The sequence below is a fragment of the Falco biarmicus genome, chromosome 4 (genome assembly GCF_023638135.1).
Source record: "Falco biarmicus isolate bFalBia1 chromosome 4, bFalBia1.pri, whole genome shotgun sequence".
Classification (NCBI taxonomy): domain Eukaryota; kingdom Metazoa; phylum Chordata; class Aves; order Falconiformes; family Falconidae; genus Falco; species Falco biarmicus.
The window spans coordinates 53,169,579-53,196,831 of record NC_079291.1 but is presented as its reverse complement, the minus strand read 5'-3'; the positions used below and the strand labels follow the sequence as shown (position 1 = coordinate 53,196,831).

The following is a 27,253-nucleotide window of genomic DNA, read 5'->3' as shown; positions in this document are numbered from 1 at the left end:
ATAACCTAAAGGATGGTTTGGGTTTGGTTTTTTTTCCCCTCTTAACTACTGTAATACTGTAGGAGTACTCATTTCTAGAAGTATTGACGAGGAGTTTCTCCTTTCTTAAGGGAAATCAATTACAAGACATTTTTGGATTGGGATTTCCCAGCAAGATTTAAGCTTTCATCGTGCTGTAGAGAGTTTGAGTTAGAGTGCATCTAGGAAAAGACGAAAACATTTTGCTTCTCTGTTATTTTTTACACAAATGAACCAGAGGTTTATTTCCTTTAAGTGCTTTATCCAGCATGCACATCCCTTACTATTGGGTGATTTTGAATTAGCTTTATAAAGATTACATGGATAGACACAGCATTGTCGTAGTTAATAGAAACCTGTGCAGTGAGGTCTATGGGCTGCAAGATCACTAACAGTGCCAATGACAGTGAAGTATGGCCTTATCGAAAGGAGAATTCATAAGAGGCTGCCCTGGGACACTGCACCACTGTCCTTCTGTGTATCCTGACAATGTTATCTGTCCTCTCAGTACGGAGTATCAAATGTCTGTCACGAGTACAGAAATTAATTTAATGTCACCTGAAGACATGCAATTAATCTTTTAGAGGTTTTCATAATACCTTTACAGAAAGAGTTGCCAGTTTGGCGGATTTGGATTTTGGGGTTTAGCAGAAGATAAGGAAAATTAATTTTTCATCAGGGTTAATACAAGCTAGCAGGGCCACAAAGGCTGAGAAAAATGGTTTGGGAATTTGTCAAGTGTTGTCACTCTAGAATAATGCTGCTTAACGTCTGATAGGTGTAATCAAGAGTTGAGATTTCTATAGAGGGGGATTAATCAATTTGCTCACTACAGAATGCAAGTTGGTGATACCATTCCTTCATGGGGTTTAAGAATGAAAATAAGATTTGATCTGTCAAATTGCAAGCAGCGCTGACAGTATCAATAGGCATTTTTATCAGTACATTTTAAGGCATTTGTTATAAATAAATTTGTCCTGCTAATGTTGGTGGCAAATAAACTTCATCTTCATTGTAAAACTGTCATAATGATTATGATAGAGTAGAGAGCTTCAGCTTGCTAAATTCAAGCAGTCCCTCATAAAATTCTGCTTTTAGAATTTGTGATCTCGTGTTTGACAGAATAGTCTGTTTCTCAAAACACAACAATGACACACATGTGTATGTGTAGTGAGAAAGTCTTACTGTTGAAAACCAACTTTGATAAGTATCAGGGAATTGGTTCTAAAATTCATGGCCATTGAATGGTGTAATTTCTTTTTCTTGTTAGTCCAGGTTCAGATCAAACTGTGCAGACTCTTCCACGGTAGACGTTTGAAAACCATTCACCATGAAAACCAATCCTCTTGCCTTGGTCTTTTGAATTTTGTTTAATTACACAGAGTATATGAAATTAACTTAAATGTTGTGTCACCACTAACAATCTTGCAGTACTTGAAATATGAAAGGTAGTTTTATACTTTCCCCTGAACATATCTCCTGTCACTTAAAAAAGGTATTTTCATTACTCCAGAATTAACTGAATAATTGTGAAGTTGCATTGAAGAGAACTCTTTGCTGGCTATATGTTAGCTATATGCTTATTGGATTGCAGACAGAGAATGGAAGTTCACATCTTTGCAGAGGACTTTAGAGGAAATACGTGGTATAAAATAGAGCTGATATTGATCAATCTCACATCTCTGTGGTGGACTGAGGAGTATTGTACACGGTTTCAGCACTTTGTGCGCCAACTTGTGTGAGGCAGGCCATGCTGACAAATAGATGCATCTCTGAAAAATTCACTGTTGCCCTGTACATCTCCAAATGCCGTAGAAAAGAAAAGATAAAAATGTGTTTTGACAGGAGAAGACTGACAATTTTAGTAACGCCTTCTGTTGCTACATGTTTAAATTGGGGGAGGGCAGTGATGTAAGCTAATGAAAAATTAGCAATACAGAAGTTGTCTTTAGGAAAAGCAAAAGTTGATTTCAAATGAGCTAGACCTGAGATGTTTTAAGTAGAATAGATGCTAACAATTTAGCTTCTGTGATTTAGCTGTCACTTTGTGTAGCTTGCGATACAGCTTCCATTCACTCACCTGCATGCCTGTAGCTTTGCTGTCCGGTTTGGTTCTACCCTCTGGGTGCCAGCTTACTGTATATCTCATGAGTGAAAATCAGGAGGCAGTGTATGTACAGCCATCTTTTACGGTCATACCTCTTTTCTTCCAAAATGTTTATGTTCTCGTATAAGTGTGTGTCCTGTAATGTTCTGAGATTTTGTAGCTTTAAGTCCTGATGTTAAAAGCTTCTGTGTGGGTGTTTTGCTTGATTTAGGCACTAATATGCCTGAAGAGGCCACTAATTGTCTTGCATAGAAGTTTGAAGGATGATGATGGTGGTGCGTCCAGTTTGCCACTAGATACTATTACATGGGTTTGTTTGTTTTGGCTCAGACAGTGCTTGTCGTTGCGCTGTCATGTCTTTAACCGATGGAAAAGGAATCGGTGCTATCTGAGGCTGTGTTACTTTGTTTGTTAGGCACCTAGTGGCCTAGGAGTCACATTTAGTTTTCATTTTCTTAAGAAAACTACCAGATTTTGTCATCATTTGAATCCAGGGCTGTCTGTAATGGGAAACAACGTATTGCTGACTTGCAGGGAGCACTGTTAGTCCTTGATCACAAGTTGCTCACTCACAGATCTCTGACGAAATGGTGTTGCAGGTTCATCTCTGCTTCCCCACTTCAGGTCATCTCCAGAAGCAGTAGATGTTCGGAGGAGCAGTGCTATAAAGAAAGGGTTTGATCCAGTTGCCCTTTCTTCCTTGTTGCAGGAACAAGCAGACCTTACTCCATCCCCTTTTCTTACCCTATGGACTGACTTGTTTTGTATAATTTTCTTGTTTCTGAAATTCATTAATTCATTAACAGGTCCAGAGATGTTTCTAGAGGAGCATCATGCTAGCAGCGAAGCTCCAAGGTGGCTTTTGAGGCCCTAGGAGGGAACAAACCCTATCAAATTTTTCATCAGTGTGAAACAATCTTGTGTGCTTATGTCTTTGACTCTGTAATAGTTGTGTGGTTAGTTTCTACAGTAGTCTGTACAGTTTTATTTGGTGATAATTGGGTTTGGTAGTTAAATATTGGATGGTTGATGGCCATCCTAACCTTTTATAGGAAACAATTGTTTGCTTTTAAAGTTTCAGTAATGAGCGTGTTTGATGTGTTTTGTACCCGAGGGCTTCAGTCTCAGATGCTCTTCCTATGTGCTGGGATCACTTTTTGGTTTGGAAACAAATGGTTGCAAACATTTCTGGTTGTTTTTCACAGCAGGCAGTTAGCAGAGATTAGATTTTAACTCCCAATTATTGCGTTTAAATTCCTCCTAGAATTTTTTTGTTCCTTTTTAGTTTCATCATCTATCAGCTGCTGTAGGATTGAATGAAAGAAATTATCTCATCAGGGCATAGGGCTTACGGTGATGCTGATATTGGAGCTAATACTAAAATGAGGAGGATTCAGTGCTCTTTTTCTGGTATGGTTTTGTTTGTGTGCAACATTTGGGTTTTTCAGGAGAGGAGCAGAGCTGTTGCTTTTTTATTTTTGAGCAGTAATTGAAGAGAGAGAGACTCTGAAGGGAAAGCTGTGTAGTTTCTCACTAGTTGTTGCTCTCAAAGGTTTAGATACAAATTTTTCTGCGAAGCCACGAAACCATTCAGTTTAACAGAGGAAAAAACTTATGTGATTAGATGCGGAAAAACTAGATGCAGTTTTCTGTCGCTTTATTGCTATGGACACTGTGGACAAAAGAGTGTCTATTTTTCCCTGTGCTAGATTGTGCTGTTGAAGTGTAGATGGTGTGATGAAGCTGATTTGTCTGGGATTTAAGTGGTTGAGTTCTTGAGAAGTTGTTGCCTGAATATACTTGATAATACAGAGGACTTTATAGGTGTGAATTGTGAACTAGTGAGCTTGCAAATACGAGGCTATGCTATGTATCACCTGTACTGGACTATTTATCTTCAAATGATGGCAGAGAGACGTAGTAACCAGCCCTCAGTAGGTGGTTCTTTTGCTTTTGTTTAATCCTGTTCGAGAGGTAATGATTTATGTTCTCAGTCAAGATATTCTTACTCTTACACCACAAGCCTGTTTCTTCTGCAGCCTTGTATTTTGTCTCCGTGTCTGCAGGAAGCGTGCTGGTATATGTGAAAACCTCTGGTTCGTGACACACGTTACAGATGCAAAAGGGGTTTTGACTTGTGTATATTTAAGGGCAGGGAAAATATGTAAATAAAAGCACTTTCATAATTTTTTTTTTTTTTACCCCTTCAGACATGCCTTTTGCAGGGTTACCTGAGGTTGGTTAGGGACTTAGACGAAGCCTTCTCCCTGCAGATATGTTTGCTAGTATTTGAGTACTAAAGTTGGAGCCCAGTCAGGGTATAGATACTGCTGTTGAAACCATGCAATAATATGATGCACTTTATAGATGCAAAAGTACCAGATCTTTTGCCAGTCTCTTGCTCCATGAGATGTTTTTCAGTGATTGATCTGATCTGGACAGTGGGATGCAAATTCAAGGATCACCTGTGTGTCTGTGGAAAAAACCTGAACTGTTTGGCTAGAGGCAGTGGAAGGGAATCACTTGCCTCTTAGTGCTCTCAGCTTACGCTTTTACTGTGCTTGGCTGCACTGAGATACAGTAGAAAGAGCAACACTGGATAAGAGTGGCACTGAGGTAGTGTTTTGTTGTGCTTGTCATTATAAAGATGTGTAACAAGAGCTTTATAAAAAAAAAAAACCACAAAAAACAACCTTGGGGAAGAACCTTTCCAAGTACAGACGGTGTTTGAGGAAGGAGACTGTTCAAAAGGCTGCTGGTACAGAACGTGGTAGAACAAGTATATGCTTCGAAATAAATACCAGATTTTAACTAAAGAGAGGTTGGAGTTCTAAAGATGAGCAGAGTATTTGCCTGGTTCTTCGAGCCTTCAAGGTTCTTTGCTGCTTTTTGTGCAATGTGTATGTCTTTCTTTAAACATAATTAAAAAAGAAGTGGTAAAACAATACAGAAAATATGCACACCATAGTTCACTTGTAACCCTGGGAGGAAGAACGATTTGGAAAGAGAAGTGAAAACACCTTGTTGCTTTATATATGAAAAGACATTATTGAGCATTGTGAGTATAATAAAGTCTGAACAAAGCAAACTGTTCTTCAGATACCATGGATTTATTTTAGGCTGAAGCACAATTTCCAGTCTGAGTCTTTGCCCACACCTGCCACGGCTGTGGATCTGCTTTAGCAGGAAAACTGCTGGGTGTTCCCTGTGCGCTGAGCGAGCTGGATGTGGCAGGAGGCTGTTCGGGGCGAGGGTTTGCAGTGCCTGGACATTGAGCCGCCTGTTGTGTTGTTGATTTCAGCAGGGGGGAGAGGATGCTGGCTTTTTTCACCCAGAGGGCCAACCCCAGCGGCCTCAACAACCCCCGGAGCCGAAACAGCAGCCAGTGCGGAAGGTCACATTGACAAAGGGAATGCAACAGCAGCAGCACCAACAGCAGCATCAGGCACAGATCCATTCACCAGCTCCTCAAGGAGTCAAAAACATCCAGGGAATCCATCAACCTAAAAAGGTGATTTTTAGATGTGTATTGCTGCTAGAAGTTTTATTGTCTAGCTGTGTTGCTCTATTAATTCTGTTTGTCAGTTGCTAGCGCAGGGCTGCATGACCCAGGAGATGGATAATTGCATATAAAGCTTTTAATCTAGAGGGACATGTTTGTACCTCTGCTGGTGATGCCTGCAGGTTGTTTCATCTGCTTTCTGGCCAGCACAGTACTCCCTGGAGGAAGTACCCATGTCCCAAGATATCTACTGTAGGAGACAGTATCCAGTGTGTTTTCTGGCTTTAAAATCAAGTTTTTCTGAAGTTGTGCTTAAGCTTTTATTTCAGCTGTTTCCTGCATACATAGGAGCACACAACGACTATTTTGGGATGCTCTTCGGTTGATCCTCAAAGTTTTTGTCACTCCAGCTGGAGATCTCGTAACTTGATTCTTGCACTGATGCACTGGGAAGAAGCAGGGAGTGGGTTCAGGTGGCAGTGGCGTGTGCCCTCTCTGCATTTGCAAACTGGCACACTCCCTGAAAATAGCTAGTATTTTGGCTTTAAAGTTATTTCTTGGTCTTGAATCAAAGCCATAATCTTCCTGCTTCATGTAAGGATAAAGTTTCCGTGCTGATGCAGAGGTGTGAAAAGTCATTACCCTCCATAGGCTTTCCAAGAATGAAGAAACTGTGTTAAGTGTTAACTCCATGTTAAGTGTTAACTCTGTTTAATGTTTGTTACTGTTTCATTGTTGGTTTTTCTCCCTCCAACTGTTATACCTTTAATTCATAAGAATTAAACCCACCCATTTCCAGAGGATACTGTGGTGCCAGATCCTGTAGGACTTGAGGGGAAAAGGAGCTTTGAAAAAAGTTGTTTTAAAAGTTATTTAGCATATATGAGTACTCAGTCCTGATAACAGACGAGGCGTTGGTTGTAATAGAGGCTGGAGGTGCTTGAAGCAGTTTGCTGATCTGGTGGATACGTAAATTTACTTGTGGGTTGAGAGGAGAAAAAGGAGAGGAATCACTGGTTGGTATTTCTGGCCAGACTTGAAGTATGGGAGCTGAACACATGCTGCTGATGTGATCAGTGTTGAAATCTAGGTTATACGTTTTGGTCTGAGACCCTCCACGACTTGGTTGATCTGTGCTGAAGCCCAGGCTTTCAGCCTCAACACAATATATATAATTCAATATATGAATATATATAATTCAATATATGTTAACTTGCTGGCCTTCTAAGGGGTTCATGTAGGCAGTGGATGAATATGTTAATAAGTGGCCTTTCAAATCAGCAAACAGCAACAAGCTGTTTTAAATCAACATGTATTTTAATCCGGTCTTTAAGTAAATGGCCAACTTTTATATTGTCTGTCAAATGCGGTGAGCAGAAGCACTAGGTAGGTAAATCAAAATACTGTTACTTTTGTTGTTGGCAGGTCATTATGCACGGCAGAGGCAGAGGAGTAGCAGGCCAGATGGGCCGAGGACGCTTGATGCCAAATAAACAGAACCTGCGAGTGGTGGAGTGCAAACCTCAGCCCTGTATTGTGTCAGTTGAAGGGCTTTCTTCATCAACTACTGATGTCCAACTGAAAAACCTGCTGATGTCAGTGGGACCCATTCAGGTAGGTCAACCTCGGTTTATCATTTTTGTGCCAAAAGGCTTTCATTCTGGAAAGCTCAATTAATTCTCTGACACTAAATACAATGTGTGTTTATTGGTAATTTATGTTTGAAGGCACCCCCACCCACACATGCTACACCTGGTAGCAAAGACAAGCAAGTGATGATGCTGCGGCATGGGAGGTACGGTAGGATTTTGCTAACCATCACATTCCTGCTGCAAAAGTCTCCTTCATTTTGGAGTTCCTGTGCTGTCTCCTTTATTTTTTTTAGACAGTACAAGCCTGCCCGTTTGGTGAGGTTGTTAAAGCCAAATGATCATATCAAAGAAAATGTATTTTTGATTGCTGTCATTGTTTTTATTGTTGGCTTTTTACCCACCCCCTTTTTTGACATTTACCTTTTCCTGTCATTGCAGTCCTGGGGTAAGAGCACTTAATAACCACTACCCGGTGGAGATTTTATACCATGTAGCACCGCCTACTTTTTCACATGAAAACACAGTCTCAAGGATTTTATTTGCCCTTTATTTTTTTAAAGTTTCTCTTTAAGAGAGGCCTGTGAGCAAGGTTGAGACACACACATGTGCACACTGATGTATCTGCTGTAATGCTTCTGTTCGTAAGCTGCCTCCTGGCAGTGATGCGTCAGTTAAACCGATTTTAGGAAAACAGGAGGTCTTCAAAGCACTGAAGGGCTTAGGAGGCCCTGTCTGATTTATTGTTAATACATTTGAAAATATCAGTCAATGAATAATGATAGGTACAGATGAGGAGCACTTTTTTGCTTGATTTTTTTTTTTTGCAGTTTTCAGTGCTCCTTTTGACAGGATCAGCATTTTCAGACAAATGCAGTGCATGAATTGGAGCTGTTCTGTGGGACTCCTGTTAGTGGGATCATCTCTCTTTGCAAAACAGGCCACTGTACACTCTGCCTCACTTCTTCCCAATTTAGGCGATAGAATAATGCTGAATTATTTATGTCATCAATTCAGAGAGGTTTAATTTGTTTGTGAAAGCAAAAAATACTTCACAAAATACTTTGTCCCTTCGTGTTCTGTAGTACTCTAGGAAATTATTCATACGGTCCCAAAGCACGTTTATTCAGTGTTTACTTGCTAAATCTTGCATGAGAATATTAGAAGGAGATTAATAGAGGCCCTGCTAGGAAATACTCACAATTGACAGAAGTTATTGAGAATGTGCTAAAAAATTTATTCAGTACTTGCTGTTTCATAGCAGACTCTAAGTTCTGTTCTCTCAATTCAATGTCACAGACCAGTTTAGAAGGATGTACTTACAGGAGAAAAAAATAACTAATTTTCTAGTGGGATTTGATGTATCCCTGTGCCCTATAGAACTTGTGTTCTTGCAGCAGCATCAGCTGTACCTTTGGAAATTATGGTTTCAAAATCATCTGTTTTCACCTTCTCAAAGAACTAGAAGTAGTACTTGAAAGAGATGCTTGAATTTAGCTAATCGTGCAGAAGGCTTTTGTGTTGATTCTGTATTTGAATTTCAAGTCTGACTTACCGAAGGCTAGAGATATCCTGGCTTGTTTGTGGCTGAATGATGTTTCACAAGTGTGGATGGTGAGATACGCAGGGGTGAAGCGATCCTTTTGTAGGAAGAATATGAGACCGGTACCACCATATGCGATATTTAGCCCTTGGGGGTGGGGTTTTTTTGGTACCATGAGAAGTGTTACCACAGAAGTATTAACGCACCAAATGAGGAAGAGGCAGCAGCAATTATAAGTGCCTTGTAAGACAAGAACTGAAAATCAAATGTCTGAAAATTTGTGTTGTCCCTGTTCACAGCAATCACTTTTATATAGATAGTGCTAGATTTTCAGAGATCAGTAGCCTGAAGTGAATGAGTGGATTTTGTTGTGGCTGTAAATTAATGCTTCTACTAGTGATTGTGCTCGGTGCTGTACAAAATCCCTCGCCAACTTGAAATGGTCAGGGGGCTTTGATAGTGAAGGGATGCTCTACTTGGTTATATCCTCATTCTTCCTTTAAAATGCATTTCATGTCAGTGACTTGCAATGAGGAGTATAGAAATGAGCCACTGAAGAGAGCCAGGTAGTGAATGCCAACGCAGGCTTTTTGAGGGTTTCATGCATGAGGACAGAATGTGTGAGAAGCAAGGGCAGGCCATGGCCATGCCCAGAGCAAAGAGATCTTGAGCAGTGCCGAGCTCTGATCTAAGATTAAGTGGTGCAGCTTGATGAACTGAAATAGGAGTTTGGGGAGATGACTGTAGTGAGGAAACAGCAAGGTGAGAAATTCAGCCACTTTTTTTGAAATTAAGCGAGGTGCCCAGGTTTTCAGCTGGTTGAGATAAAGTTCAGGAGGTAGTATGAGGAGGGAAAGGGGAGCCAGTTGTAGCTGACTCCATCTTTAAGAGGTAGAATATCCTGTCTCTAGCTATTGACTATATTCAGCAAAATTTTCCTTGACGAACTGAACTCTTGAGATACCAGTTTCTTGATTTTTATTTATCTTGGGGGGTGTGTGTTTATTTTCATGCTTCTTTTTTGCAAATGTAAAAGAAATTTCAAATCCGAGTCAGATTATCTGTTATCTGCATACCTGGGCAGTGTCTTAAAATGACATGTACTGATTATCCAAGACCAAATACCTGGTTAAAGGTCCAAACTGTTGGACATACGCCTGTAATGGTAAGCGAAGCATCTTGCTTCAAGGCAATGTGCAAACAGAGCTCATAAATCTGAATGTTGCCTGGTGTATCAATTCCTGCTGCAGTCAAGACGTGAATGTGGGAATGGCTTTGCTGAGGCATAGCTCCCGGAGAAGGGGAATGACCTCTGCTCCTTGACAAGAACAGATCACGAGCACTTGTCCCACCTGGTACAGGAGTTCTGCTTAATCCATACCTTCCCTACTGGTGCATCTGTAGAGCAGTTGATCCCACACCAGCTCCTGTTTTCAGATGCATAGCAGTATCCCAATTTTGTTGCAGTGTGCTTGTCCTGCATGTGTTTTCTCAGGAAGAGGATCTTCACTGCCATAACAGAAAGTTTTATTGTATTTATGGAAAAAGTGTATAATTTATCAATGGAGTGAATGGGGAGGAAGAGATTGCTCTGTTTTTCTGGGTACAAATGGGTTGGATTTTTATTTTTAGCTTTTTGATGTCAGTATCATTATTGAGGTACAAATACTTTGCAGAGACTTTCCTCAATGTGTAGTGTTCAGTGCCGTCAGCTTGCATTGAGGGGGTGGTCAGGGGTTGGGAATAGCTAAGGACATATAAGAGAAGCTGAAGGAGACTTTCTCAGTTTAAGCTGGAAATTCAGCATTTTTTCCCTTATTATACCTTAGAAATGGAGAAAATTATCTTTTCCCATATATGAGCTTTGAAATACCCTGGATTGCTTAGTCACTGAAGGCTCTCTAATTCTCATCGTTGCTTCATTAAAACTTCTCTGTTACTAACATAGGAGAAAAAAAGACCATTAAGATTCTGAAGATACTGAATAGGAGAAAATCTTTGGGGCTCCAGGAACAGCCCCTGAGTCATAGCTGCATTTTACAACTCGAACATGATTAATTTAGCTGGAGAAGTGTTTCCTTTCAACATAGGGCTTGCTGTCAGACTCTTTCTGGACAGGATAAGCTTTCAGATACAAATAATACACCTGCAGTAAGATCTGAGTGCTGAATCTAAAATAATTACATGCTATAAATAAAATTATGTATTCTGACGTGTTGGAATGTACAGAAGATTTCTGAGCACACCTCCAAAATAGAGCCTCATGGGGGCTGCTGGAGCAGTGACATTGAGTACACATCCATCCAGAACCACTTGCTAAAGTAGATTACTAATAAATTGCAAAGGTCATGAAATACGCTGTGCATTTTTGTGGTGCTCTTGAATCCAGGTTTAACGTTTACACTGTCCAGAGAGGCTTGTGTTCAGCTAGTTGTGCCACCTTCAGATATTATTTTTTTTTTTTAGGATGGTGGCAGGTAGAGGGAATCATTTGCTAGATCTCCAGGTAATTTGATATTCTGTGGAGGTAGTCTGTCATCATCTTTAATTATTTTTTCTTACATCAAATGATTGCAAACATAAAACATCCGTGCCAAAATCTCAGTATTGCTTTCTGAAGATTTAAGATCATAAATTCTGATGTTAAAAGGAAAAATAAATACTTGGAAAAATTCCCAGTGTTGTATATCAGAGATGATGAGAATGTATTGATTGTAGGTATATTTTGAGTAGTTTTACAAATATGGGTTTTACTCTGATAATGTAGTAATTTGTTTTTTGGTCTCAGAAGGGAAAAACAATTGCCATGTTGATGTGCTGCTCTTCACTTTCTTAGAGTGACAGTGCTACCTAGTGCTCAGTTAGGGTAAAAGCAACCATCTGCATTGACACTTAAAAATTGCTGAATTTAGTTTAAAGACATACTGGTGGAAATGAGAAGCACACATGGAGGAGCACGCCCAGAACATGAGTCCTCTTGCAGATCAGCGGGGTGGTTCTCCACATGACAAGGCACACAAGGCGTGCAGGGCTGGCAGGGTGACCTGTGTGGTCTTCCTACCTGCAAAAACATTTTCAGCTGTTGTAGAAGCTGTGGGAGGAGACATGACGTGGGCAGTCCTGCTCCATCCCTGGGGCTAGGGGAAGAGAAGAGCAGCTCCATCATGTGCCTGTCCAGTTCAGCCCTGCTGTGGAGCAGTATGTGAGCTGCAGATGCCCAGCTCAGTGATGGGAGAAGATCCTTTCTTCTCATCTCATCTTGCACACGGAGATGGAAAGCTGAGCACTTTTACAGGCAGATACTAGAAAGTCAAAAGGTAGCAGAAAAAAGGGACAGAAGGTGGAAGAGATTAGTTGCAACAGCTGAGGATAAAATAAATACATTCTATCCCAGCCTCTATGCCTGTTGGTAATGGCTAGGAAGGGTTGCTCCCAGGAAAAGGTGCTTCAGGTGTCAGGAGACTGCAAGGATAATAAAAATATGTCTGCATTTATTGATGGGAGGGAAGAATAAATGGAATGTGATCTTTCTGTTTAGGAAGTGCCTGCCATGCTGCTATTTGACTTGTTGCAGAGCAGGTTGGATCACGCGCTGGAGACTGTTAGTTAGGAAAGTTTATACTTTCTTTGTGTATAGACATGTTTTTCACAGCTTCGTGTGGACTGCCACTCCTAATCCTAACCCCAGTGATGAATTGAATGTGTGGTCTATCAGGTAGTCCATTTACTTCGGTGGAAGAAATTAAGTAAAGGAGAAAACTTATATTTCCTATATGTCTCTCTAATTGAAATGAGTGCTTGCTCCAGTCTCACTCCTACCTGCTTGCTTTCCATCTCTCAGTGCTCTGTTATCTCCCTTTTAACATCTTCTCTGTGTAACCTCTTAAGAGTTTTTGTGTCAAAGATGTTTGCTTTCTGCAAGCGATCCTCGTTTTCTACTTGTGGATGTCCTGCTGCTTGTCTCAAGGCTCTTTATTTTGCAGTAAAGCAAAACTAGAGGTTATTATGCTGCTATTATCATACAGGCTATTTTAATGTAATTTCGGCTGATATTGTTAAAGTGTAGATTTAATTGCAGAGCGTGTGTAAAGGAGAAATTTGAGGGCAGCGTAGGTCTGCAGGCCTAAAGAGGTCTGCAGAGGGAATGGTCCATTTGTGATATTCATGCTTTAGTTGCTGTCAGTGCTTCAGTTGCAGAAAAAGCCAGAGCTGCTGATTTCTTAAGTTGTTGAATTAAATGGTATGTTTAAAAACAGTTTGTAGGCAACCTCTCAATCAAAAGCATGAGTGATCATGAAATAGTCGTTTTTTTGTATTTTTCCATTCAACACAAGATCTGCATCTTCCCATGGCAGTGCCTAAGGAAGCAGAAAGAGGAGATAATCAAGATCAGTTTGAGCTCTATGCTGTCTAAATTCTTTCCATATGAAATACTCCTGCTCAGCCTAAACCAGTTTTTTATTTTTAATGCTGAGGATATGTCAGAATGTAATCTCTGTTCTCCAGAGTCAAATGGGAACATGCCCAGAATACCACTGATCTCAGGTTGGTCTCGGGAAGCGCTGTATGGTAGATCTGTATGCCTGAATCCATAAAGTAAACTAGTCATTTGAAATCCCTTGGAAGTTGTTGTATGTATTGTCAATCCTTTACACCTGAGTGGATCTGGGAAGGGGTTTTCATCCTCTGGTGAACATCTGACTAGGTCAACTTAAAGAGAAGATGTGAATGAAGTTGTTCACTCAGAGCGGTGACGTTTGGGGAAGATTGTGATATTTCAGTTCAGGAATTAATGATAGAAGGAGAGTCTAGTGGAGCGCAGTGTGGCAGCAGGGAGATCTCTTGTGGAGGAAACGTGAGTGTCCTCCCATTAAATGGGAAGTCAAATGATGCCCGTCTCCAGAGGCAGTGCTGCATGGCCGTTTGTTCCCTGCTTCACCCAACTGCCCTTTTAAAATCAGTAGGTTACAGAATAATACTAAATTCAGATCAAATTCCTAATGAGGTGCAATACTTTGGGAAAGATAAACTCCTATTTTTATCATTATAACAGAGACCATAAAACTAAGGATTACTTTAGTGTTACGTGCTCTTTGAAAATGAGAGAACGGTTGTTTCTGGTACTGTATGAAGACCTGTCTGATGCTGTTAGCTTCTTCATGATACTGCCTTGGGTCTAAAACCAACACGCTGAATTACTTTTTCAGAAATGTGTATTGGGTTTGCATGGCAAGGTTTTGGCAGTGGGGGGGCTACAGGGGTGGCTTCTGTGCGAGGCCACTAGAAGCTTCCCCTGTGTCTGACAGAGCTGATGCCAGCTGGCTCCAACCCAGACCCGCTGCTGGCCAAGCCCATCAGCGATGCTGGCAGCTCCTCTGGGATAATGTATTTAGGAAGGGAAAAAACCCCAGTGCAACAGCAGCTGGAGAGAGGAGCTGAGTCTTATGTGAGAGCAGCAGCCCTGCAGCCCCCCAGGTCAGTGCAGGAGGAGGTGGGGGGACTCCAGGCGCCGGAGCAGAGGTTCCCTGGCAGCCTGTGAGGAAGACCGTGGTGAAGCTGGCTGTCCCTCTCAGCCCATGGAGGTTAGTGATGGTGCAGACTCCCACCTGCAGCCCCTGGAGGACCCCATGCTGGAGCAGGGGGATGCCCGAGGGAGAATGTGACCCTGTGTGAGTCTCATGCTGGGGCAGGCTCCTGGCAGGACCTGTGGCCCCGTGGGGAGAGGAGCCCACATTGGAGCAGGGCTGCTGGCAGGGCTTGTGACCCCGTGGGAGACCCACACTGGAGCAGTGTGTGAAGAACTGCAGCCCGTGGGAAGGGCTCACGTTGGAGAGGTTCGTGGAAGACTGTCTCCTGTGGGAGGGTCCCCATGCTGGGGTGGGTGGGTGGTGTGGGGGGGAAGGAGGCAGAGACAATGTGTGATGAACTGACCCCAGCCCCATTCCCTGCCCCTTGTGGTGCTTGCAGGAGGAGGTAGAATGCAGCAGTAAAGTGGAGCCTGGGGAGAAGGTGTTCTTAAGACTCAGGTTTATTCCTCATCCTACTCTGATTTGATTGGCAATAAATTAATTTTCACAAGTCGAGTCTGTTTTGCCCATGACAGTAATTGGTGAGTGATCTATCCTGATGTACAATATTGTGCTGGAAATACAAGTTAGATATATTGTGGGGAAGCAAAAATAATACTGAAAACGTGATGGGTAAGCTTCTATTCTTGGGCAAACTCTACGATCGCTAATGCAGTAATTCAGGTTTTACTTTAAAAATGAAAGGTGAATGCTTGTACCTGTATGGATTTTTACATTAATGAAACACATTAGACAGTGGTACCAATAATTTTGAAAATTTAGTAGAGCGTTCTTTACAAGTAAGCTGGCTGATAACAGTGGATAGTCTGATTGGTGAAAGATTATGATTAAAAGTAACAGCTTTCTGGGAGGTTATTTCAGGATCACCTTGTAGCGAATGTACAAGCACTAAAACTATTTGAGAATGTTAGGGATGCTAGAAGCACTGAATGTTACCAGTGGGGAAAAAAAAAAGACTGCCAAAGTATTTTAAAAAATTTTAAAAAATGAAGTGTGTTAAACTATCAAGGTAACATGATGAAGATACACAAAATTAATTTTGTGTTTGGAACCAACAAAAGTAGAAGCTGGTGAAGTAAATCTTTTAAGATAATGCCTTGAGCAGCACTTTGAGCTAATAAAATTCCACAGGTTACACAAAAAAAATGTGTTTTCTTTAGACTATTGCTGTTAACATGATTCAAATGCAGGATCAGCTCTAAACTGCATATCATCCTGCATTCAAGGAGACAGAAATAATCCAATAGGATGAGTATGCAGTTATTTTACTTCAGGTTTCCACGGAAGTGGAACGCTAGTTTGTATGCTCAGCCGATAACCTATCTGCTCGGGGTGGAATAGCAGCAGCTCAGACCTACACTCTGGCAGAATCGTACCTGCTTGTCCTGTGCCTGACTGTCAGTGTTGTTAAACATAAAACTCAGGATCTGAATAGTAATGCAAGTAAGGAGATACTGTCCCAAAATCAGAACATAAATTTTCAAGAGATCTTTGTTAGCTGGATGAGTAATGTTCATACTTGCAAGTCACAGTAAATGAAGATTTGTTTGAAAACTCAATGTAGGTCACGATTTCTGTTGAGATATTAAAAATCTTTGTCAGCAAAGATACATTTGTGGTATTTCAGGCCATGGTGGTCATATCGTCAAAGTAACTTGGCAATTGTTGCCTTTTCTTGTTAAAACAAAACCTGAACTTTTTTTTATACCTAAATAAGGTGTATATACCTAAAAAAGAGTGAAGTGATTTCTGCATCATTTTCAACACATAGTTTGAACACAGTGGAGGCTGAGAATTTGTATTAAAACTATTTTAATTAAATTTTTTCGGACAGTTTCCAACTGGAGAGGTATTATTTGTGTTGCATTAGTTCCCTCTTTTGTTAAACCTAGGTACGTGTAACTGCAGTAGTTGAGAAGACCCTGGGCTGTGTGATGGGGGGTGGTTAGGCAGTTCAGCAAAGGATCAGATGGGTTGCCTTTTTGTTTTCAGTTGTCTGTATTGACAAGTGAAATGAAATCTGATAAAGATGCTTTTCAGTAGATCTATCCAAGAATTGATGCCTTGTTGCCAAAGCAATTGAGTATTAAAATGTATTTAGTGGTTTGATTGCAGTGTTGGATGGTTTGGGGTTTTTTTCCTTTGGAAAATAAGACAGTAATGCAACCTAAGAACAGACTGTGACATAATACCCAAACTAGTCCGTCAATAAACTTTATTAATTCATATGAAATTTTAAATAAGTTGTCTATAATAGTATTTAGATACTTCACCTAATTTTGTTAGTAAGTCTGCACTACAGCAGAATGTCTTTCTTTAGTCAGTTTTTTGTATACTAATTACTCAGCAGCTTCTTAATAATTCATCATTACGGGTGTATAAACTGCAAAATCGAATCTTGCTGCTGTGCATCTCAAGAATATTAATGCAATAATAGATCCATTCTTGTGGAAAAGGTCACTGAGTGCAGCTTGTCGTCTTCATTTGATCACAAACGGGTCTGGAGTGTAAGGCATTGGGAGAAGTAACCTGTGGTAGTTGTGTGAGACCTGACTTTGCGAGGGTCTGTTGTCAGCAGGACAGCTCGGGGGGGAAGACAAGCAGATCGATGGTAGAACATGCAGGGTACAGCTGAAGGGATGCATCTCTCAGTTCTTTTCCAGCCTCTCTTGTTTGACTGTTCTCTGAAATACTCATCCTTTCAGTGATTTAAACAGCTTTTTCTCATATTAAAAGTATCAAGTTCTTTTGAAAGGAACAGATTTACTTCTCTTTTTTTTTCTTTTTTTCCCTTCTTATTTGTAATTCTGAGAATTTTTTTCAACTCTTACAAGTCTCTTGTTTATAAATCTTTTTTAATGGCTGTGATTAATTCTTAGTCTTCAAAACTTAATCCTTAGTGATAGGACTTACTTAATCCTTAGTTCTCTTCTAGCCAGAAAAGTGATGTCAAAAGGATGTGTATTACATACAGTTCTATAAATAATAATAAAGTGGCATCAGTAAAGGAGGAGAACACAAACTTCAACACCTCCTTCACCTACTCCAGTAGATAACTTCCAGGAGAACTGAGCTTTGTCCAGGGTCTTTCACTGACGCTTTCTGCAGCATGACTGTATTCTCGTTGGTAAAATGTGCCTAACCTTGTCCAGAGCTTTCTGATTAAAAAACCAAAAATCATCTGCCAAGTGTTTTCATTTTTTAAAGCTAAAACCCATCCCTGCCAGCTCAGAAACTGAGAAGTTACAGTGACTTAGCTAAACCTTTCCATTGTAGCAGCTTTCAAAAAACTATACAGTGCAAATTAACCTGCTGATGCTTATCGGTTTTGCTGAATCCTTTAACTTTTCCTCAGCTTTCACTTTGAAACCACAGGAGTGACGGAAGTATTAAACTTCTGTGATTTTCCTGCTGAGAGGGAAGTTTCCTGTCAATTACGAGAAGGTACAAGGTAGCTACTGCCAAAATTAATTACTTTAAAATCACAGATAAGTTACAGAAAGAGCCTAGAGCTGAATTGTCAGGCTTAGATACAGAGAATTATGTCTATCAGGTGCCTTGGCTCTTGTTAAATAGGCATCTTATCAACGTGAGGCTTACCTGTTCAAAAAAGATGTAAGTAGGCAATTTTAATAGCAAATTTCATCTAGGCATTTGACATCTTGCTTAAAAATGCTGCATTCGATTGAATGAACAGGGAACACATTAGTTGGGTTAAAAATTCTTTCACTGAGAGATCTCAAAAGTATGTCACCCTTAAAATGTATCAACGAGTGTTCCCTAGGAACAGTTTAGTCTAAAGACATGTGGTACTTTTTTAATAGTCTAGGTGATGATACAGAATTTTTGCAGGTGAAGTTTAAAATCCTGGAGTGTGACCATCAGAGTGCTGGAATCATCCAGATGCAGGGGGATGCTGCTGAGCTCCAGGCTACACGTAGGATCAGATAATCAGGCTAATACCTACCCATCGGTAGGTTATAATAAAGTCCAGAAAAGTCTTAACGTGCCTATATACATACATAAACATGTGTGTGTGTATATATATATAAAAAACTCAGTACAAACCAGGATTGGCTTTATTAGAAACTTGCACGCCGAAAAGAAGGTTAGTAATTCTCTAATTCTGTATCCAAAGCTATAAGAACAATTGGAAACTGGGAGGTGAATCAGGACAATTCTGTCTTGGATGTGCTGAGCGGAGCCCATCCAAAACTCCCTGTGAGGTACTGGAATCACCGTGGCGTTGGGGGTGTACCTACTGAAACGTGTAAAACCTCATCTTCTCGAATTGCTCTTTTTGAAAAGTACACTGTTATAATTAAAGTGCTAACTTGAAGTATCAACTTGAATAATAAGTTAATACATTAATAAATAAATAAGTCTGATAATTTCTCATTACCAAGGCCACAGGATTGCTCTCTCGAATCATCTTGGCATTGTCTGAATGTCCTGCTGAGGCAGGGAGCAAGGACACGTGTTCTCCAAAGCCCTGGCTGAGGCATGCTATGGTTTTGGAGACCTCGATACTACATAGGGGGTTTTTTTTGATAGCTACAGTGTTGTGAAATGCTGCTCTCATGGTACGGGGCAGCACATATCAGATGGACTTGTTTGGGTAGACGTGTGTTGCATGGTTTCCCATTACTAGGAGGGCTTGGAAGTGGTGACCTAAGCCATCTCATCGGGGTTGTGTGGTGGTTGGTGTCAAGAGCTAGCCACTTGTTTTTGTTAAAACAGTGTGAGGATATACAGTGTGTAGAGATCAAAACCTACTGCTGCTTTTCCCTGTTTCTATCCTGTTTAACCTATGGACAGCCCTGATCCTAAAACGTACATCAGGTGAATGACTCCAGTTGTTTCTGTGTGAAGTTGAGCTCTGCCCAGTGGAATGTTTCTTATTCGGTTCATGGGAGTTTGGCTGCAGGGTTTGGTTCATCTGTATGGACTGAATTGAAGAGCTGTTGCCTTTGCTTAACGAGCAATGGTCTGGCTTTTCCATTGGTACAGTTGCTTAATGCCACCAGCTCAGACAGCTTCAGCTGGGTCCCTGACTGCAGTCTCAGAGGGCTTTTTCCATTCCCTTGACACCAATAAAAGAAAAGAGATATGGCAGAATTTCAATCCGTTTGGTGCAAAATGAGGTTTTGTAAGTGGACCTCTTAAGTGAATTTTAAAAATATGTTTTGGCTTTTTGTCTCTACAGAGTTTACAGATGCTTCCTCAACAACGGAAAGCCATAGCAAAATTTAAGGAGCCAGCACATGCTTTAGCATTTCAACAGAAATTCCACAGGTAAATAAGTAAGCACTGCTGCTGCTGCCTCGGTTCCTTCCCTCCCTTCACAAGATTAAATCAGTCTCCTCTGCTCACTGTCTCTCTTAATCCAATCAAGCATCTGTTTATTAGTGACCTTCATAGAACCTCCTTGTCTGTTCTCCACCCCTAGAATCAGTTTGAGTACCAGGTTTAAATCTCTTTTAACTTTCAACAGGCACATGATAGATCTGTCCCACATAAACGTGGCACTGATAGTTGAGTGATGTCTGCTGAGAGAAACCCTGACACTAACAGAAGCATACTGTGGAGCTACATGAGGCACAGTGGCAAAACCATCGGGTTGTGAAACCTTTCAGCTTAGTCTTTAATTGCTATGTTGAACTACAGAAAGCAGCAAGATGTTCTCCAGAAGAGCTGAACTTGAGAGGATCTGCAAAAGTGGAATTTCTGTTTGGTTTGTTCACATTCTGTTGTAACCACGTGGAACTACAGATGTTTTCTTCAAAATGCTTTCAATGCATGTAGACACTGTTCTTCAAGATCCTACTGTGTGACTACAGTGACTTGAGCGAGAACGTTTACATCGAAAGATTGAAAAACTTTCTTCATAGCAAAGAATATTTGATAATGGTTGCTCTTATCTTCAGTGCGAGGTATTTGAATGAAAACTCACTTTTCTAAACAAAACACATTAGTTACGTTGCGTATCTGAGAGCACAGAAGGTATTCTTGCATAGATTTAAACGTGGTCTACTTCACTGAATAGCAGTATGCTGAGAAGCTGTGGAGGTGACACTGGAAAATTGTAGTTTTGATCGTTGTAAATAAGTTCAGTCTGTCTTTGCATTTTTCTATTCCAACCCAGATTTCCATCTTCTCCTTCCAAGTCCACTTATTCCATAAAACCCTGTGTAGGAATAACACGGCTGTATTTTCCCGTGGTTGTTAGAAACAAGGATCTTTGCCCTTCAGTAGCATCGTGGGGTAGTGAACTGCAAGTTGTACCTAGGTTATTTTAAATGACCCTTTTTCCAGACACAAGGAAAAAGAAACTTTTGGTGGCTCACTTGAGAAATGTTACATGGAAGAGCGATGCATTCCTAATAGCTCTTTTGGGCTAGCATTTCATGATTGCCTTATGCTTTATTTTGATTAGTTTTTTTCCTTTGAGATTTATTTTGTGACTTAACGCTGAACCATAAGAAACGAGTAACTGAAAGGACTTGGGTTGATGTGGTGTTCCCCATAAATACAGGACTATAAGGACATTGTGAATCTGCTGGTGGATGTGGCAGTTTCCAAAAATTACATGCAAACATTAAGGAGCTTATATTTTATTCAAAGTAAAATGTGTGATATTTCCTTTTGGTTAGAACCATCTAGATGGTGTTGCCAAAGGAACAATTTTTTCAGTTACTTCTGAATAAACTTAACTAAAATGTCATCTTTATATTGGATTCCACTTTTTATGAACGTTTCCATAGTTTTTAGACTGTGAGCTTTTGCTTGGTCCTTTATTTTAGGAATACTTTTAAGAACTCCACCTACTAATCGAGCAGTTGGGGTGGGCTGACAGAAACCTTACAGGTTTCTTACCTGAGTGACCGCGGAAGAATATTATTGCTCTGTAATGAAACAGCTGCGAATGGGGTCCAAAATAGGCATGCCAAGCATGGAAAGCAAGTTTATATTACCATAGATCTTTTAAATTATTATTAAGATTTGATGGTAGCCAAATCATAAAGACCTAATTGGCTTTCTTACAATTTTGGTCCAGATTTTCAATTAAGTAGAAGCTACTAAAAATAATGATTGAATAATAGATCCTGTCAAAAGTCATCTAGGTAAAACTGTTCTTTGTTCATTGAAATTATACAGAATACTGTGGTACTTTGGTAATACTGCACCGGGAGAAATACTGAAAGAATACTCTTAAGCCTGTGTACAACATAGTGACGAGACACAGGAACATCATGAGAATTTTGCATGGAAGTTAGTTTTACAGCCATCTGTATAGTTCCTCATTTATGCATATTAAATAATATTCAGTACAATTACTATACAGAAAGTGCTGTTAGTGCTTCAGGGTAGAGCCAAGCCCAGGACAGAGAATGAGCTGTAGGTAGGAGGTGCCCAGCGGGAGCCGACCCTGAAGATGTGCGAGGTGATGTGCCCCCTCCCACCGCGAGCGCTAGGACCCCTGCGCTGCCGCCTCAGGTTACGTAGTTTTTATTTTAAAGAAGTAAATTCTCATCTTGGAAACAAGTCATTAAACAGTTATTCATGCCACTGTTAGGGAGCAGCTTCTCTGTGATGAGAAGGATGGGAAGACGTGTTGGAGTGGAGCGGTAATGGTGCGTGTCGGGAAATCTGGGTTAGATGCGAATGCCAGACAGGCCAGCAGCTGAGTTCAGCAGTAGGAACATCTGCAGTTGATCAGCTGTCCTGTCAGAAGCAAACGTTATTGGGGTTAGAGGGTTTCTTGGAGCCTAAGAATATGGGTTTGATTCAAAAGTCAAAGTAGTTTGTAGAAATGCTCCAGCTTTGGGTTTTGAATCCATCCCAAAGAGGCTGAGGTTCAGCCAATTTTAAGTTTTAAGAATTTTTATTCAGTTGGGTTTGTTGTTTTTGTTTTTTGTTGGTTTGTTGGTTTTTTTTTTGTTTTTTTTTTTAAATTGAGACAAATGTGTGGCTTTAGAATAAAGATGTGAAATTGCCTCAGATCTATTTTAAATGCAGGAGGCAACATAAGCAATGCCTGTTTAATGACTACATGCACCCTCTTTAAAGGCAGTTGCAGTTGGTTATTGCTTGTGCATAGACAGGGTATGGGCGGATCGCTGGTTATGATTTTAGCTGCTTATCGCAGTCAATACTTGGGTACCTGCTGTACCTTATTATATGTAAATATACTATATGTATGTATGTCTGTATGCATTTTATTATATACATACATACATACATACTCACACCCTGTGTTGTCACCATAACTCTCTAATATCTTAAACTCAGTAGCAAAAGTAGCAATTAGGTGAGTCATTTGTTAAAATGTTCCTGTTTTGTTAGTTCTCAAATCCTGACTTAAAAGTGGATCTCTTGGCAATGATCAGTTTGGATGATAACAGCTCTTTTAGATCCATTTGTTGTCTCCTCCCAAAAAAAACCCAAAGAAAGCAGAAGTAAAACTAGATGGACGTGTTCTTGCCATGTTCTCTTTCAGCACATAGTTAAATCTGAGCATCTTCAGTTCACTTTCTTGGAAGATCTGTTGCAACCATTATCTTGTTCTTTCTTTATCATGCATTCAAAATATGATGCAAAATGGAAAAAAAAAAGGCATTTAATGTAGTATGTAAATATTGACCTTTTAAAATTAAAATGTTACTTAAAGTGCTTAGTCAACCACATCTTAGCTATTTGTTAGTTTTTTGTGTTGTCTTATCTAAGTTTAATGGATACAGTTCCATAAATGTTGATGTGTTTTTGTGTATATCTTCAAATTTTTATAAAGATGCTAGTAAGTCAATACATATATCCTGATCTGTGTATTATTTGTTCACAGTTTCTATTAGCATAATTTTATAATGATTTTAATGGGCAACTCTAGTAGGTGATTATATGGAGCCAACTTTTTTTTTCAAATTATTTTGTTTTCCTCTTGTAGCAACTAATCATATTTTGCCTTGACTAAAAGATTGGATTGGCCATATGATCTGTGGTATTTTAGTGGAATGTTCTACTTTTTTTTTAATTTAAAAAAAAAAAATAAATCTCGGTCCTTTAACTTTTGAGGGGAAATACAGTGCGCTGTCAGACCAGGGCATGGGGTTTCTAGGTTTGTTCTGTTGTGCTGTACCAAGTACAAATCAGGTCTGTCGTGTAATATTGTTCTCAAAAGTTTGGGATATTTTGGTTTTACACGTAATTCAAGTTGGTCATGTAACACGTTGGTTCATCACAATGTTAGCAACTGATGTGGCACGTATACTGTGTGATGGTTAGATGGGGCTTGGAGCAACCTGGTCTAGCGGCAGGTGTCCCTGCCTGTGGCTGGGGGGTTGAAACTAGATGATCTTTAAGGTCCCTTCCCGCCCAAACCATTCTGTGATTCTATGGAACTATGTGCAGTGTTGAAAAAACTTGGTATATGTGATGCTAGGCAGGAGGAGGACAGGTCCATAGCACCTTCATAGCTGGAGGAACTTGCATGCAAGTGTTTATCTCTTAAGTAGTGCTAGAGGATAAATTTAGACAGGGATGTTGTTCTTGGCCCGCATACATCTCCAGTATGACTTTGGGAAAGAAGAGTAAATACTGGCACACCCTCTGTAAAGTATTTGCAGATACCTAGTTTATTCCCCAATTTAAATCTGAAGATTCACTTCAGGTTTCCGAATTTCTGAGGAAGAAAAAAAAAAAAAAAAAAAGGCCTTGTAGCCAGTAAAATGCATAGCAGACTGAGCATTTTAGTTCTTTGATGTCAGCTTTCCACTGCAAGGGTGTAGATGAGAGATTTTTTTTCATAGAACTGTAGGTTATTCCAGAACAGCCTTCAGGGTCTTTGTTGTTTTTTTCTTAACGTGATCTAGGTACTTGAAATAAGAAAACAACTTGATGTTGAATTTTTTAATATTTTTTTTAAACATAGTAATTTTTTATCTGTTTAGTTTAAAATTGTGCGGTTTTCCTGGAAGCTGTAGGTGCTTCCTATCGTTACACACAGTAACTGCGTGTCTGTATGTGTGTGTGGGTGCGTTGCCCTTACGGCTGGGGTGCGAGGGCGGGCGGGAGGGTGCAGGGTTTCGTTTCTTGGGGTTGTTTTGGCCTGTTTTTTGTCTAACTCGGGCTATATCTTGGATTTGTTCTCTGGTGTAGTATTGTGTTGTTCTTGTCCTCCGCGTAGTACTGTGTTTGTTACGTGAGTGGTAATACTCGCAGGTAGAAATCTGGCTTCACCTGTTCACTGTCAAAAAGGCATTTTTGTTCAGAGAAACAACAAATCTTTTTTTGAAATTATTTTTTGTGCTTTTGTTTTTTTCTTTTTAGCAGCATGTTGGGTGAGAAACTAAATGTGAAGGAGACAAATCCTGAACAGACTGCAGAAAGTTAGCTTATATTTTAGAAGTTATTTAGGGTAACATGGGGCTTTTGTTTCAATGTTACCTTAAATCATGCCTTAACCTCTGATTGATTCAGAAGCATAATACTTGAAAGTATTTTGTCTTCAATCAGTATCAAATCCTAAGGATTTTACGTAAGGTTTTTTTGTAACCTGATTTTTAATGATGGAGATTACCTATTACCCACATGAGCACAGGGTCTTGTGTACAAAAACACTGATTCATATTGGATCCTTACGTATACCAACTTCTGGTATAATATGGTTGGGAAGGATCATTTTGTTCTTCATAACGCTGCTTTTTGCAGGGTTGGGGTTTTTTTTATTTAAAAAAACACCTCTGTTTTCTACTTCTGTGCTTACTTTGGTGGAAAGTGTGGTCCTTATTGCACTAAAGAAAAAACCTCAAGGGGGAATTAATCTCACTGGGTCTTTTAGTGTTGCTTTCTCATTTCTTGGTGGAATGCACTGATTTTTCTAACTAACTGGAAATGGGCATTATATACACACGCTGTTTTTCAACAGGTTACACTGCTTTTATTTAATGTAACAGCACTTGGGTTAAGCGATTTTTGCCATCTAAATAACTTTAAACGGTATTCTAGATTAAGAATATTTTTGTAAAAGAGCCTGTGTACAGTTCAGTGTAGCTGTATTGCGATGTCATGTGTAGTCACTTGAAAGTTCACTACTTAAGACTGGTGTGTTAACGTTATGTTCGTTCAGTGGTTCAGGATTTTCTTTGTGTATATCTAACGGTTTTTAATACGCACTGGATTTTTTTCCTTGTGTCTGTCAGGCTGACTCTGGGACCTTACACTTTTATTTCTATTTATATAATAACAAAGCCATTTTTTCGCAGGATTTCTTTTTTAGATGGTGAAACATCTTTCAGCAGTTTACCTTCTAATTAATACACATTTTCACTTACAGATACAGCAAAGACAAGATGCTAACACTCATTTGTTCACAGCTGATCTTCCATACCATTGCATACGATTTTTATTGATACAAAGCGCCCTTACGATAAGTCAACTTTCTTTTTTTCCAGTGGTCCCCTTTGTCTCTACCCTGTGCTGTACCTCATTTCCATCTCATTTGCCTCCGTTTTTCCATTCCCACAAGGATATTTGTATCCTTGTTACGTTCCTGCTGTTTTCCCTCTCTTCACCTCTCTGGACTTTTCCTGCCTGAGTGCCTTGCATTCAGTCTTTCGCTCTACTTTCTGTTCTTACAGCTCTGCTGAGGATCCCTGAAACATAGCCCCCCCCCACCCCGAGAGCATCGTCCTGTACTTTTCTTTGCCGACTTTGGTACATGAGGTTGCTTTTGCAGGTATCACACCTTAGGAGATGCTGCCCATCCCAAAGCACTGGAGAAGCAGTACTTAACAGTTTTGCTTTGCAGTTTTACCTGTGTTGGAGGATTAAACCATTTTTGTTTACATGCTCCAGCATTTGTGGCAAGCCAGGCGAAACAGGATTAACAACTCTTCTGTCCTTTTCACTTTTTCAGGAGTTCTGTTCTTGAATTCAGTGATAGTAATAGCACTTTTTTTTTATCGCTACGTAGAAATATGAACAGTCGACATGATTCTACCTCCTATTACTATTACTGAATGTGATCCTTCCTAACCTGTAAAGTCTTAAACACTGTATATATTTGGGTGTTTTGAGAATCACTTCAAATGTATTGCTCTAATCTGGATTACAGAGTTTGTTTATTAGCAGTTCAGGATATAAATTCAACAGCCGACTGTATCATACTGACTCCACTGGGAGTTCGTCTGCCTCATGTTTTCTACAGCATCATCTGCACAAGGTGTTTACTACTAGTTTCTGGAATGTAATACTGAACTATTACCAAGTCCTCCACTTCCATAAGAGATCTTTGTCGTACCGATTTAAGTGAATGTAAAAATGGAAACACAAAGATGATCTCATGTACAATTTTTTTTACATGTAACTCCATGCTTAAAATGTCAACATGTAAATATATTTATTGTACCTAAAATATGTCAATAAAACTTGATCTTTATCATATTTCCTCTGTTGTCTCTTGATGTACAACTTGAACTGCAAATCCATCAGAAGAAGCTTCATGTGCTGTTTTATTTTACCGTTTTTATTACGGTAGCATCTCTGGGCCCCTACTTTTACACCGGCATGGTAGCATGGGGTTCTTTCAGAGGTGTGCAAAGGTGCCCCAGGTGGAAGAACGAGTGACTGAGCATAGGTGATGGTAAAAGAGGCTTGTGCTTTTGTTGCTAACTCAAAGGGTCTGGAGGCTGACAAGGGTCTCATAACATAGGTATAGGAGGAAAGCATGTGAGTGTAAAAGCTTTTCTGCTTCTTTTATTGGCCATGTCAGTACTGCTGAGATCTCTATTTTCAGAAACTGCCTGTCTTAATTTAGGACGTAAAGAGGAGCTCTCAGCAAGCTCGGTATGGTTACCATCAATTATGTTCTGAACACAATTATATCAACATAAATGGAGGCTAATTCCA

The 27,253-nt window shown here is 40.0% G+C and overlaps 1 protein-coding gene across 5 annotated transcripts in view; it reads left to right on the top strand.

The window, feature by feature from the left end:
• Positions 1-26,788, top strand: part of RBM33 (RNA binding motif protein 33) — a 105,682-nt gene extending 78,894 nt beyond the window's left edge. For 2 of the 5 annotated variants that reach the window (XM_056338529.1, XM_056338533.1), the window contains exons 16-19: positions 5,427-5,636; positions 7,053-7,241; positions 19,554-19,642; positions 19,842-26,788. In XM_056338529.1, coding sequence (XP_056194504.1) covers positions 5,427-5,636; positions 7,053-7,241; positions 19,554-19,642; positions 19,842-19,890 — 537 coding nt within the window. In that variant the 3' untranslated portion in view covers positions 19,891-26,788. Of the gene's footprint in view, positions 1-5,426; positions 5,637-7,052; positions 7,242-19,553; positions 19,647-19,841 lie in introns of those variants that run through there. The other 3 variants (XM_056338530.1, XM_056338534.1, XM_056338532.1) reach the window with 3 other exon arrangements.
• Positions 26,789-27,253: the final 465 nt, after the last annotated feature.